Raw genomic sequence first — 12597 nt, 5'->3', positions numbered from 1 at the left:
CCTCTCTTTTCTTTTCTCTTTTTTCTTTTTCATTAATGTATGATAGTGATCCTTCTGTAGAACAAAGACGTATTTGGAGCGAGTAAAAAGAGTGTCTTTCAAAAATTAAATAGTTTGCTTATTTACTTTAAAAGCGAACAATTGGAATTACGCAAAAGACTTGAACTCACAGACAGACTTGATTTTACTTTGGACAATCTACATTATGTAGGAGGAGTCGATTTAAGTTTTCCACTTGGAGATCATGAAAATGCAGTTGCTTGTTTGGTTGTCATGACATTTCCTGATCTTCAGGTAAATATATTTTATATACAACTTTGTATATATTAATATACTTGAAGGTTGTTTATAAAAAGTTTCTAGAAACCAAACTGTATCTTCCTTATATCTCTGGCTATTTAGCCTTTCGTGAAGTGAATCCCTTAATGAATTTGTTGAATGAACTTAAAACGAACCAACCAGAGATTTATCCTCAAATTCTTCTTATAGACGGTAAGAAAAAAAAAAAGCCTAAACAACCCAAGGAAATGGACTGCTCCATCCTCGTCAGTTTGGTATTGCTTGTCACTTGGGCGTAGTATCCGATACGCCTACAATCGGCGTAGCAAAGAACTTTTTGATGATTCGTGGCGATTTAGATGATGTGAACAAGATAAAGGCCACATGCCACGAGACATTATGGAAAAGAGGCGACCGTTTAGATTTGATAGGCGAGACATCAGGTATTTTGTATGGGACAGCATTGAGAACAGGAAGCAAGAACCCTGTGTTTGTCAGTCAAGGTCATCGGGTATCTTTAGAAACGGCGGTCAAGATCGTTTTGGCTGTGTCTCCTCGGTATAGGATACCAGAACCGATTCGTATGGCTGATTTGGAAAGTAGAGCGTATATCAGAGAAAATTGGAAATACAAGTAAAAAAGAATGGGAGGGAGTTATATCCAATGAACATAAAAAGTATCTAGTCGTGCACTTTATTTCATCTGCGTCTAAAGAAACACATTATTAACAGACTCTTTACTCTCGAAATGATTCGCTTGTTGTATTTCATATAAAATAAACACCTTTAACAAAAGAAAATGCTTAAATGAGTTTTTTTTTTTAATTGACGTCAAGTATTTAAAAATGACAGCTTTGTGCTTATAAGCGGAGGCTTAATTGGATCTGAATGCATGTCTGCATAAATCAAGACTTTCCTTCACTATATTACTTTGAAACAGGGCAAGAGGGCAAAAAAAAAAAAAAGAATACATAAAAGATGAGAAATGGAAGGGTACTCTTTAATTATTTATAAAAAGATGTTCAAACAATCAATTGCATTAGTATGAATGCTTAAAAAAAAAAGAAGAAAAAACAACAACTAATGGCAGGGTTTGTCCTTTAACCTCTTGTTCTCATTTCCTTTTTCTCTTTCTCTTTTTTTTTTCTCCATTTCTTTGTATTGACAACGACATCTATAAGCACAATTACATTATTCATCATTTAACAGCTGCTCTCCTGACTTATAAAAAAACAAGTTAATACCATTCACACTCATATGCCAAATACAATTCATTGGACACTTCCTTTGAAGCTATTATACTCTATTGCCGTCTCATGCTTCTTTGTTGCTCCTGCTTTGGTAGGTTATGCACTAAAGGTTAAAGTGACCCGCAAGTCTTTTTGGGTTCTTGGTGTTTATGGCACTGTAGTCTTTTGCTTCATCGGACTACAGCTTGCTTTTGCCACACTGAATCGCATCTTGGTTCACTACTACAACAAGCGACTTCCAGAGCCTATCCCGAAAGTGAAACTAGAGCATGAGGATGAAAAGGCGGATCCATTGCCTTGTCACAGCAATGACTTGGAAAGAGGACAAGACATACCTCGACTTGCTACCAAGATGGGTCTCGCTGTCGTAGGCTACCGAGAAGAACCTGGCTTATTCACACAATGCCTTGAATCTGTCAAGAACCTCAGCTATCCTGAGCCATTCAAGATCATTGTGGTCATTGATGGTGATGCTTCCGAAGACAAGGAAATGGCTGCTGTCTTTCAAAAGATCTTTCCTGATGGTTCCATTGTTGTCTTGCCAGAACTTTTATCACTTTCTTTCCAACGATTGAAAAAAGAGATCACGGAAGCGACAAGCCGTATTGCAAGTAGTAGTAGCAGTAGTAGTAACGATACAGCTCATGAAAAGAATCAAAGTTTGAAAGAATCTGCTCTTGTAGATTTTGACATGATCATTCGAGATCAACTCATTTTGCCTACTGAAACACAAGCCGTTTGCTACCTCCAGCCTCACAAAGGTAAACGACATGCCATGTACACTGCCTTCCGCGTTCTTATGGCCGCTGGCTGTGAAGCTATCATGTCTACTGACTCAGATACTCGGTTTGATCCTAACGCAATGATTGAAATGGAGAAAGCCTTGCATTGGTTTCCGAATATCGGTGCAGCTGCTGGTGATGTCAGAATATGGAATAGTAAAGATAATCTGCTCTCTTACATGTCTTCTCTTCGATACTGGATGGCATTTAATATTGAAAGAGCAGCTCAAAGCTTCAACCGATGTGTTACCTGTGTCTCTGGCCCTATGGGTGTCTATCGAACACACGTATTACGTGAGATTTTGGAAGAGTGGATTTCTCAGTCCTTTTTGGGCATGGAGTGCACCTATGGTGATGACAGGTAAAAAAAAAAGCATATATAAAACTAACACTATAGTCTGACATTCTATTTAGACACCTTACAAACCAAACGCTGTTAAAAGGTCACAAGGTGGTCTATACACACTTGGCATTTTGTGAAACTGAAACCCCAACTTCATTTCTTCGCTGGTTCAAACAACAGACGCGATGGTCCAAGAGCTTTTACCGAGAACTCTTTTGGAATGCAAGAAGCATTCATAAGCACAGTCCATGGATGGCCGCTGAACTCTTTTATCAAGGTATCTATCCCTTCGTGCTCCTGTTTTCCATTTTCCAAATCTTGTTTTCCAAAACACCCTTGGTTCTCGTCGTTTGGCTAATTTCTCTTGCTGCCATTGCCTGTATCAAGACGGTATACTCTACCATTGTTGCACTTTCACCTCGATTCATTGGTTTCCCGATTTACTCCCTCTATTACATGTTTGGTCTTGTTCCTGCCAAGCTTTGGGCAATTATCTCTCTCTGGGACGTAGGATGGGGCACTTCTGCAAGATCTGCTGCAGAAATGAAGAAAGAGAATGTGTTTTTCAGTCAATTGAAAGAGGCATTGCCTATTATCTTTTGGCTGCTTCTGATCCTCGCCGGTATCATCTTTAATATCGCCATGTTCTTATTGGATCCTAATAGACCGAGTGGCTCAGATTTCTTTGGCCTCAATGATGCATCTTCTATGGACCCCACATCTATCATATTTTATCCTTCCTATCAATATTAATATTTTATAAATAAATACATAATTCTAGTACTGCTTATTCTTTAATGCAATACAAGACCGCATTCTTATATTTTGTGATAGACCTGCCTATCAATATTCCTTCGATCAATACATAGCTTTTATGTCAAAACAAACTCATAGAAACGAAGGTAGATTAATTAATCTAGTTCTGGCAAGATCATATGTAGACACTTATTATCATCTCTGAACTGATCTGCGCAAAAAGATGTAATGAAAAGATTACTGCCGACTGTAGTCCTTTCTAGCTGTCTTTATGCGCAGTTCAAAGGTGTGCATTTAGTGATACTTTAGGTTTCAGGTCAGCGTTCAAATTCTCTCTTTGCCTCTCTATTCCCCTTTTTTATTTCTTTATTTCTTTATAGATCATCTATTGTCAATGACGACAAAATTTGAAAATCGACTGGAAGCATTACGTTCCAACGTCATGGACAGTGGCGGAGTGGAAGAGAAAGTTGAAGGTGATTGTAAATTAAGCTCGTTTATATGCATACCTAACTTATATCCGCAGTCAATCAAAGACACCTTATTGATAAGATATTGGCAAGATATTCAGCAGAATATGTATTATATAGAGAGCTTATGCAAAATGCTGGTAATAATAATAATATGAACAACAACAATTTATAACCTATTGATATGAAAGACGATGCATCATCAAGCGCGGTTCAAATATGCTTTTATACAGGTTCATCTGATCCCAACAAACCCATCAACTTATCAACCAAATGTAACAAGATTGTTTTCAAAAACAATGGTATGCACTTTCGACAGGAGGATTGGATTCGATTGAAACGTATTGCGGAAGGAAATCCAGGTAAAAAAAGGTGTAGCATTAGTCTTGGAACTGTATCAAAACGTATATGATAGATGAACAAAAGATTGGTGCCTTTGGTGTTGGATTTTACTCTCTTTTCTCCGTTTGTGAGAATCCATTGTAAGCACAAGATACACAAGATCGTCTTTGTATTAACTCTTGCTTTTAGCGTGTTTTCAGGATCACAATGTATGGCGTTTTATTTTAAAGGAGATCAGCTGTTTGCAAAGAGAGCCGATGTGCCTGAGAAAGATATAGACTCCTGGACATCTTTTCTAATGGATCTTCGAGAGCCAATGGAAATGCCTGACTTTGACAATTTTTGTAAATTCTTGACAACAAGTATGGGATTCACAGCCAATTTGAGGGAGGTCACTGTATTCTTTGATGATCAACAAATATTCAGTATTAAAAAGAGAGTGGCAGAACCTAGGGCAATGGCAATCGATACCCGTCAAATGATTCTGAACACACCTCAGCGTATGTTTACGATCACGGGTGCAGACACGAGACAGATCCAACTAGACTCAGAAAAATATACCCCGCCTAGCCTCCTTCTTCAGCCACTTGCTGGCCTTTTGGGCATGCGAAAGGAGAACGGCAACACACTGCCTGTAGAGAAGGGTAGTATCTTTTTACGTGTAGTGACCGCGTCCTTACAAGTTCACGTGTCAAGGGATTATGAGAAGGAAATGGAGCGTGCCACCAAAAAGAAGCCGCCAAAGACGACAAAGTTCCAGCTAGTATACACTGGTAGAGAAGAGCTGGATGCGTCTGAGAACAACCTTGATATCTATAAAAATCTGATCCCATTTCCTAACCAAGGATGTGTCTTCATTGGCTTTCCTACACATCAAACTACCGGTTGCTGCTGTCATATGGCATCCCGGTTTATACCCACTGTGGAAAGAGAAAGCATTGATTTCGCAGACAGATATATCAGCATATGGAATAAAGAATTACTCGCAGTCGGTGGTCTCTTGGCTCGACTGGTTTATAATGATGAAATGGAACAGATTGTTCGACTTTATAGAGAGCTTGTAGGGTCTCAGCAGCAAGTGGACAAAACAATCGTTGAAGGTATGGATAGTGCAAAGAACATGCTGGAGAGAAGAGCAGCCCATGCTTTGAGATCCTTTACATTTCAACACTCTACTCCAAGTTCTATTGTCGGCAAAGTACACGAGAGTTGGTTCTTTCAATCATGCAAGGTGCCTTTGAACATCATGACTTCTCACGGTATACAACCTATCACCATTGCCAGAACTGTGCCTGATACTATGAGCTTAACTGGACACAATATCACACAGCTATTAGACAAATTCATAAAGACAATCCCTACGATTACATCTATTGTTTATGAAGAATGTAAGGAAGGTATGAAAAAGCTAACGGACCATGGACTGCTACAGCCTCTTGGATTGAATGATGTCTTGAAGGAGCTCGATTCACGTTCCTTAACAACGGATGAAATGATTGCATGTATGAAGTGGTGGATTGAGTGTAATGTCGGCAACACTGCTATCCCAGCCACAACTCGAAACAATATCAACGAAAAGACACGTGCTCAATTTCTTGGTGCTGCCGTTATGGACTGTGGAAAACAGAGAGGGCTAATACAGCTGTCAAGAGCAAAGTACTGGCAGAATCCCAAGATCATTCCTCTTGATATGGATGTTCCTTCTGATGTGATGCCATTTTCTGTATCCAAACACTTTAGTGCAAATGAACTAGCTTCTTATTTCGGAGACATGAAAGAACTATCGATAGTGTACTGGGTGCAATATATATCTCAATCCAAGCCTGAGCTGCAAACTTCTAGCTCGTTTTCTGAACGAGTACTTGGAATTATATCCAAAAGCTTTGGAAACATATCATCTAAATCTGAAAGCGAAATTGTTCAACTGTTGAAATTGAAAACATGCATCCCGACCAAGTTTGGTATGAAACTGCCGGAGGAAGCTTATTTTCCAAACGTCAACCTGTTTGATGATCTGCCGACAATTCAATTTAGTAATACTCGAAGCGTCAGTGATACCTTTTTAACTTCTCTTGGTGTTCGAAAGGTAAGAGGGGATGCATGGGGTATAAGAAAGACTATATGTTCTTATTTTATCTCGTACGCTTAGCACGTAGAGCTACAAATGGTCTTTGATAGACTTTTGTCTGAAGGAAGTTGGTCGCATGTTGATTTAGTAAAATATCTCACTTCTGTCCAGTCTACATTAACTGATGTGGAAGTTCGCAGACTTCGAGGTACGACTATCTTCACTAAAGAAGGAGAAGAACCTCGAATCAAGACTGTGAAGAAGCCTCGACCAAAAGCAAGTGAATCTGAACCTATTGTGCTGGAAATACATGAAAAGAAGATATACAAGCGCTACAAGGCAGCAGACCTCTATAGTCCTACAGAGGTTGCTAAAAACTTGAATTTGCCTGTTATCTTCTGGACCCCACGCTGGAGACCTTCAAGTGATGAGGCCAAGTTTCTTGTGGACAAGCTTGGTTTGAATACCTCTCCGCCCCTTCAAATCTTACTGACCTTGGCTGCTCCTGCCGAAACGATGACAGAAGAGAAAAAAAAGATCCAAAAGACAGCCCTTTCGTATTTTATTGAACACTACAAGGATTATCAAGAAAAATATGATGCGAACACGATCGATATCAAATTTTTACCTTGCTCGGATGGAAAGACATATTCGGCACCTCGTGATTGTTTTACCAATCCCGACGTTCAGCTCCTTGGTTTCCAAACACTTCATTCTGACCTTATACCCATGCGCGACAAACTCGGCGTACGCGAGAACCCACCAGCCCCTCGGTTGGTTGAAGCGTTTTTATCAAATATTGAAAAGGACCATGATAAAGCGAAAAGAAGGTTTGAGTATATGGCCAGTCGATCCGGTGAGCTCTCGAGAACACATTGGCAGCTGCTACGAGAGACAGCCTTCATTCCTGTCGTCGCAAACGGTGTGAACATTCTGAAGGAACCATATCATTGTTACTTCGAATCGGATGACTCTACAAGTTTTCACAAGGAGCTGTTTCTTTTCGTCAACTTTGGTACTTTAGGAAACTCGTTTTTGAGATCCTGTGGAGTCAAAGATGAGCCAAATACGGTAGAACTCGCTTCTATGATCGTAAAGGATCCTCAAAGGTTCTGGGACTTGAGCAGTGGAGGCGAAAGATACTTGGGTGCACTTCGTCAAATCGCAGGGCAATTTTATCTCATTCGGTCCAATAGACAGTTGCTGCATGAAATGAGGACGAAGCCTTTTCTGGTGGGTATCAAAAAGATGACTTTATCTGAGCAACAACAGCAAGAACAGTTGAATGAAGAAAATACATCAGATGGAGAGTTCGTTCAATATAGACTAGCTAAAGCTTCGGATATCTTTATTATCGATGATACAATGTGTCATCAAATCTTTTCTCCCTTATCAGCGCCAATGGAGCCATTATTGGAAGATTTTTATAAGCAGCTGGGCAGTCAATTGCTATCAACGTAAGTTTAATATAATTTAAACAGAAACCTTACTAAGATTTATTTGTAGGCAAATCAAGGAAACTTACTCTTACACCAACAGAATGGGCGTTACCGAAAGAACTAAACAAATCACTGAAATGATATTTGAGCGTACACCCATCATCATCTATCAAATGATGAACGATAACCCTCAGCGACGAAAAGAGCTGTTACATGATGAACAGTATGTACGACAGCATCTCAAAGTGATTCAAGCACAGGAGCTAAAAATCAATCGCGTCTTTAAACATACCTCAGAAAAGAACGTTCAACCAACAACAGCTTGTGCAGATAGAGTTGATTTTGGCATCTATGTGTCGACTGCATCAGAGATGGACTATTACGATGTTGCCAATGCTTTGTGTGTTTTATTGTTTGCTCGTGTTCAGTTTAACGATGCAATCATTGTTGAACGATACCTAACGGCAAGCCTTCATCATCTGCGCCGTAAAGGCGTACCTGTTGATCGTATCTTGAATATTCGTAAGCAGCAGATAGCTTCACCAGTAAAACCTATTACATCCAATACAAATCCAGTATCCATGCCTCGTCCATTAGCTCCACAAGAATTAGATAAATATACCAAGCAGGTGCAAGAGGTGTTTGGCGACTGTCAAGAAGGGTATATCCGACAGCTGCTCTCCCAACAACATGATAACCATGTGCAGAATGTGGTGAACCGCCTATTGCATGAAACATACCCAAAGAAGACCCATCAAGTCAAAAAGGTTTCGACGGAGGAAAATCGAGAAAAGCAAAAGCAAGCGATAAGCAAGGCACCGGAACAAAAACCAACAGGGTTAATCAACAGACTGTGGTCATGGAGACAGCAGCAGGTTCCTTCAACACCATCAACCACGACAGCTACCGAGTCATCATCGATCGTAAACAATGGTAATAATGAAACTCATGAACCTAAGCAACCTAAATTACCACCGTCAGAGACAACGATTACTCCAAATTACACAGATAATATTCGACAAAACCTAAAGCGAGCCATTCATTCGTGCAGGCCATACACAGGACAAGGTGTTTTCACTCCTCCTCGAATCAACCAAGTGAACGAGTCAAGGCAGTACTGTGATGCCACGCCTGGACACAATTTGACCTATGTTGGTAATGTCATGGGTATGGAGTTTTATGTGCACAGAACGATCCAAGGAGATGACGTGCTCGAACAATATGGACAGGCTATGGCCAAGTTCACGAGCATTCTCAATGATCTCTCCAAGGTGTTTGGACTGCAGTTAGCGACAATCCAAATCTTTTATGACAAGGAAGGTCCAACAATTGCTTTCAATCTGAGTGGAAGTCTGTTTATGAACTTGAGGTACTATTTAGCACTTCATGAATCTCAAACAGAAGATGAAGCAGTGAAAAGGAAAGAAGCGTTGATCTATTGGTTTATGACCATATGTCATGAACTTGCCCATAACTTTGTTGCAGATCATAGCTCTGAACACGAATTCTACATGTCTTCATTTGCTGAAAATTATCTGGAGTCTCTTATGAACCATATCTATCATGCTTCCCTTCCTCCTCCTCCTCCTTCTGTATAAACAACATAAATATGGACACAAAAAGAGAATAAAGATATCTAATTGCAGGGTCTTTTTTATATATGAAGAAGAAAAAAAAGTGAACAATACACTTTTGCTGTGAGTTTTAAGTTATATATCGAATGTTGGCGTAGATTTTATTCTTCCAAGGCTTTAGCTTGTTGTTCTTTCATACGACGCTTAAAACTAAAAAAAAAAAAAACAGAGATTAGTTTTTGTATGTGATTGCAATTGAGTATACTTTACTCTTCATATTGACACTTTTCATAAGCATGACGTTCGTTTCCACATTTCCAAGGAAGGTAAAAGGTTTCGCCTCTACATTTATTAAGGGGGATCAACAATTGAGCACAATAATCACGGTATTCAAGTGGAATTCTGGACTTTGCCATATCCTTTTGAGAGGCTGTTCCGTCTAAGGTTCAGTGTTTAATCGTACAGTAGGTTTAATTCAGATTTTCAAGTACCTGACATTTCTTTTTGTATTCAACAGTAAAGAACTTTTTCATAGCCTTGATTGGGGGAAACATGCCTTGTGTCTGAAATTGAAATTAAAATACACGTCACACCGATTACAGTGTGAGATGTTTGACTTGAAATTATCAGAATAGATCACAGAGACCGAGCAATTGGCCAATGATCGACTGTTTTATTTGCTCATTGAACTGAAAGCTCATCAATGGCTATTGAATAGGCTGATAGCCTACCGCGGTCAGGTATAATTGCTTATATTTCATTTTTAAAGGTTTAACTGGGGTTGGCGCAATGCTAAAGTATGTTAAAGCATGACGATTTGAAAGAATTAAAGATAAAATGCAGCGATTTGTATCAATAACATAATATGTACGCATCACGATCAACTTTTAAAAACAAAAAACAAAAAAAGAAATCATATAACATATACAGTTTAAATTTTTTACTTTTTTATTCGTTTTTTTCGCTCCTGCTTCTCTTCACAGAAGAGCGTTTCATCTTTGTCTACGATGTTAATAATAAACATTAAGTGAATTTACCATAAAAAGTTGGTACACACTGAGAGGTGTGCATACTGGTTGTTCGGCTTCAGCAAATCCCTGGTAATCTGTGTGTAGCACTAACTGACAAATTAGTAGTTGAACTAAGTTCCTCTTTTTCAGCCTCGCCTTGACGTTTTGGAGGAAACGTTAAAGCCTGACTTTTATTTATGTTTTAGCAAGCATTTTACTATAGAATGATTGTTCCTTTAAATCTCTCTTTTAATGATAAAATGATATATATATATTGCTGATTAGCACAATCTATTCCTTAAAACAGCTATAACAGTCAAGCATATTTATCCAAGATAGGTGCTTGGTGCAGCTGGTTTTATTGCTTTGTTAAAGTCAAAATAACTACAAGCTACTCAAGGCACAAAAATGATTAAAGTATAAAATGAAAAGTTAGATTCAGGATCACTATTTTACTTCAAGCTGCTTAAAGTATGTAAGCATTTGTAACATCAAGCAGTCTCTTTCTTTTCGTCCTCCTTTTATATGAATCAAAAATATATATTATTTTGTATTGTGAGCAATGGTATGATGATGAGGGGGCAAAGACGCTTATTGTTTTTCATATATAAACTCGTATCTACTTAACAAATGTGCTATAGTCGACAGTTGTGCTCCATAACGCGCCGAATTATCGTAAAGTTCAAACAAGGGTACTGCTAATAATTTCATATTTTTAGGCACAGAGAGTACTTCTAATACATATAAAAAAGAGTAAATATACACATGTTGAGAAAGAAGAGGGGGCTTACTGCTTGGTGGAAGATGTACTATATAGAGCGATTTTTTTTCTTTTGGACTGGTAACATGAGCTGGGATATATGGATACTATAAACAAAAAAGAAAAGGGGTTAATATTATTTATAAGAATAACAGACAACTTGCCATATAGTTTTCATAATTTGGTCTCCACCAAGTTGATAGACATTCACCAATTGTCCAATCATTCTTGCTGTCCCATTCTGAAGGATCTTCAGGTCCAAGTCTCTTATTTAAAATTTCTTTTAGTCCTTCCACTTCATCTACTCCTGGTTCCAGGTAGTGTCCGGGCCTTTATCGGTTAGTTTGAGCTGATAATTGTGCGCGTAAATAGTAGCTTACAGTTTAAAAAATGAATTGGCAATTTGTAACATGAGAACATGAGGATGATTATGTTGATGAACAACCAATACTGCTTCTACAGATCGTCTCATGCCGTGCTGGTTATAATCTGATTCTAGTCGTCGAAGTCGTGCTGAAACTGAAGGATCCTCTTCAGGTTGTGGCTCTTTTGTGGCGAGTGTATAGTTTTCTACAAGTGTGTTTGTTTTTGTTTGTTATATGTATGAATAAGAACGTTGATAATTAAATACCTAATGGATATCTAAAGAAGGATATGTTAGTCTTTATCTCTTTTTTTATTGTGAATTACGCACAAAACTGCTTTGGGCATTCTATTAATCTGTTTATTGTCTATGCAAAAAAGTGCGAGAGAAAGAAAAGCTCGAAAATTTAAGTCACCAACAGAGAAATAAATGTTACGGCAGTCCCTCCTTTTTTTTGAACGTTCACTCTCTCTGTCTCTCCTTTTATTATTGTATTTTCGCGTGTTTTCTTACAAGGTTTATCTAGCAACAAGAAAACCTTTTATAATTCTACACCAATATGCAATAACTCTCTTCGTATAATTAAACATACTGAAAGAGGCGTTTCATTTGTACACTTTGGTTGTGATTTTTAATTGAAGTGACAGTCTGTGTCAAGCACCAAAGGAAGAAAAAAATCTCTAGGTTCAGGTAGACAAAGGCCAAAGAACCAGATGATTCTTTCACATTTTGCCGGCTTTTTCCTTACCTCAGGCATATCTTGATAAATTACTTTAAAAATATGTCACCAAAGACCCCTTAAATGTTACAGGGCACTTGTTTTTCTGCTTTTATTATACTTTCTACTCACGTCCATGATTTTAAAGTATCAGCAAACAAGTAAAGAGTTCAAAAAGCAGCAAAATTAAAAGAAAGCACAAGACTCAAGGTGCCGAGGTCAACCATTATCCATGTCACCACAGGCACTAGACATCAGGTGATTACTGATTAGTATCTCCTCCTTCTGTCATACGTAATGTTCCACCAATCATTGCTAGTTTCAAATGCAAAACGTAATGTCCTTTATTCTACACCCTCCAAAATGGTAAGGTTCTTATTTATTTCCTCTACCAATAATGAGTCTACAAAATGGACAGGCACCATAACTTGACAGGTGGATTG

The 12597-nt window shown here is 38.4% G+C and overlaps 5 protein-coding genes across 5 annotated transcripts; 3 read left to right on the top strand and 2 right to left on the bottom strand.

Annotated features, from left to right (window-relative positions):
* The first annotated feature begins 1 nt into the window (after nucleotide 1).
* Nucleotides 2–1064, top strand: RHIMIDRAFT_278000 (endonuclease V). Its single transcript, XM_023612716.1, has 4 exons — nucleotides 2–82; nucleotides 135–294; nucleotides 342–492; nucleotides 525–1064. The coding sequence occupies exons 1-4, from the start codon at nucleotides 36–38 to the stop codon at nucleotides 914–916; spliced, it is 750 nt and encodes a 249-aa protein (XP_023467750.1). The 5' UTR covers nucleotides 2–35; the 3' UTR covers nucleotides 917–1064.
* A 1123-nt stretch (nucleotides 1065–2187) lies between these two features.
* On the top strand, nucleotides 2188–3406 carry RHIMIDRAFT_225064 (uncharacterized protein; the record flags this gene model as incomplete). Its single annotated transcript, XM_023607522.1, has 2 exons — nucleotides 2188–2671; nucleotides 2725–3406. The coding sequence occupies exons 1-2, from the start codon at nucleotides 2220–2222 to the stop codon at nucleotides 3404–3406; spliced, it is 1134 nt and encodes a 377-aa protein (XP_023467749.1). The 5' UTR covers nucleotides 2188–2219.
* Nucleotides 3407–3730: 324 nt separating this feature from the next.
* RHIMIDRAFT_213736 (uncharacterized protein) lies at nucleotides 3731–9795 on the top strand. The gene is made up of 8 exons (XM_023607256.1): nucleotides 3731–3885; nucleotides 3936–4019; nucleotides 4071–4241; nucleotides 4295–4361; nucleotides 4411–6307; nucleotides 6371–7746; nucleotides 7796–9512; nucleotides 9573–9795. The coding sequence occupies exons 1-7, from the start codon at nucleotides 3804–3806 to the stop codon at nucleotides 9324–9326; spliced, it is 5208 nt and encodes a 1735-aa protein (XP_023467748.1). The 5' UTR covers nucleotides 3731–3803; the 3' UTR covers nucleotides 9327–9512; nucleotides 9573–9795.
* Nucleotides 9464–9800, bottom strand: RHIMIDRAFT_236031 (uncharacterized protein; the record flags this gene model as incomplete). The annotated part of the gene is made up of 3 exons (XM_023608468.1): nucleotides 9464–9512; nucleotides 9573–9741; nucleotides 9794–9800. 3 exons carry the CDS (start codon nucleotides 9798–9800, stop codon nucleotides 9464–9466), a joined length of 225 nt encoding a protein of 74 aa, XP_023467747.1.
* Nucleotides 9801–10903: 1103 nt separating this feature from the next.
* Nucleotides 10904–12026, bottom strand: RHIMIDRAFT_287214 (cleavage and polyadenylation specific factor 5; the record flags this gene model as incomplete). The annotated part of the gene is made up of 5 exons (XM_023613457.1): nucleotides 10904–11046; nucleotides 11104–11179; nucleotides 11237–11402; nucleotides 11453–11642; nucleotides 11975–12026. 5 exons carry the CDS (start codon nucleotides 12024–12026, stop codon nucleotides 10904–10906), a joined length of 627 nt encoding a protein of 208 aa, XP_023467746.1.
* Between the last annotated feature and the right edge of the window lie 571 nt (nucleotides 12027–12597).

This window comes from Rhizopus microsporus (genome assembly GCF_002708625.1).
Source record: "Rhizopus microsporus ATCC 52813 unplaced genomic scaffold scaffold_5, whole genome shotgun sequence".
Classification (NCBI taxonomy): Eukaryota; Fungi; Mucoromycota; class Mucoromycetes; order Mucorales; family Rhizopodaceae; genus Rhizopus; species Rhizopus microsporus.
Note: the sequence above shows the minus strand (reverse complement) of the source record. Positions and strands in the feature narration are given on the sequence as shown.

Excerpts from the sequence above, each read along its gene's own strand:
- RHIMIDRAFT_278000 (XM_023612716.1), top strand. The coding sequence starts at position 36 with ATGTATGATAGTGATCCTTCTGTAGAACAAAGACGTATTTGGAGCGA. Across the intron at positions 83-134 it reads CAAAGACGTATTTGGAGCGA|CGAACAATTGGAATTACGCA; the intron begins GTAAAAAGAGTG and ends TTACTTTAAAAG. Across the intron at positions 493-524 it reads TCAAATTCTTCTTATAGACG|GAAATGGACTGCTCCATCCT; the intron begins GTAAGAAAAAAA and ends AAACAACCCAAG.
- RHIMIDRAFT_213736 (XM_023607256.1), top strand. The coding sequence starts at position 3,804 with ATGACGACAAAATTTGAAAATCGACTGGAAGCATTACGTTCCAACGTC. Across the intron at positions 6,308-6,370 it reads CTTCTCTTGGTGTTCGAAAG|CACGTAGAGCTACAAATGGT; the intron begins GTAAGAGGGGAT and ends TCGTACGCTTAG. Across the intron at positions 7,747-7,795 it reads GGCAGTCAATTGCTATCAAC|GCAAATCAAGGAAACTTACT; the intron begins GTAAGTTTAATA and ends ATTTATTTGTAG.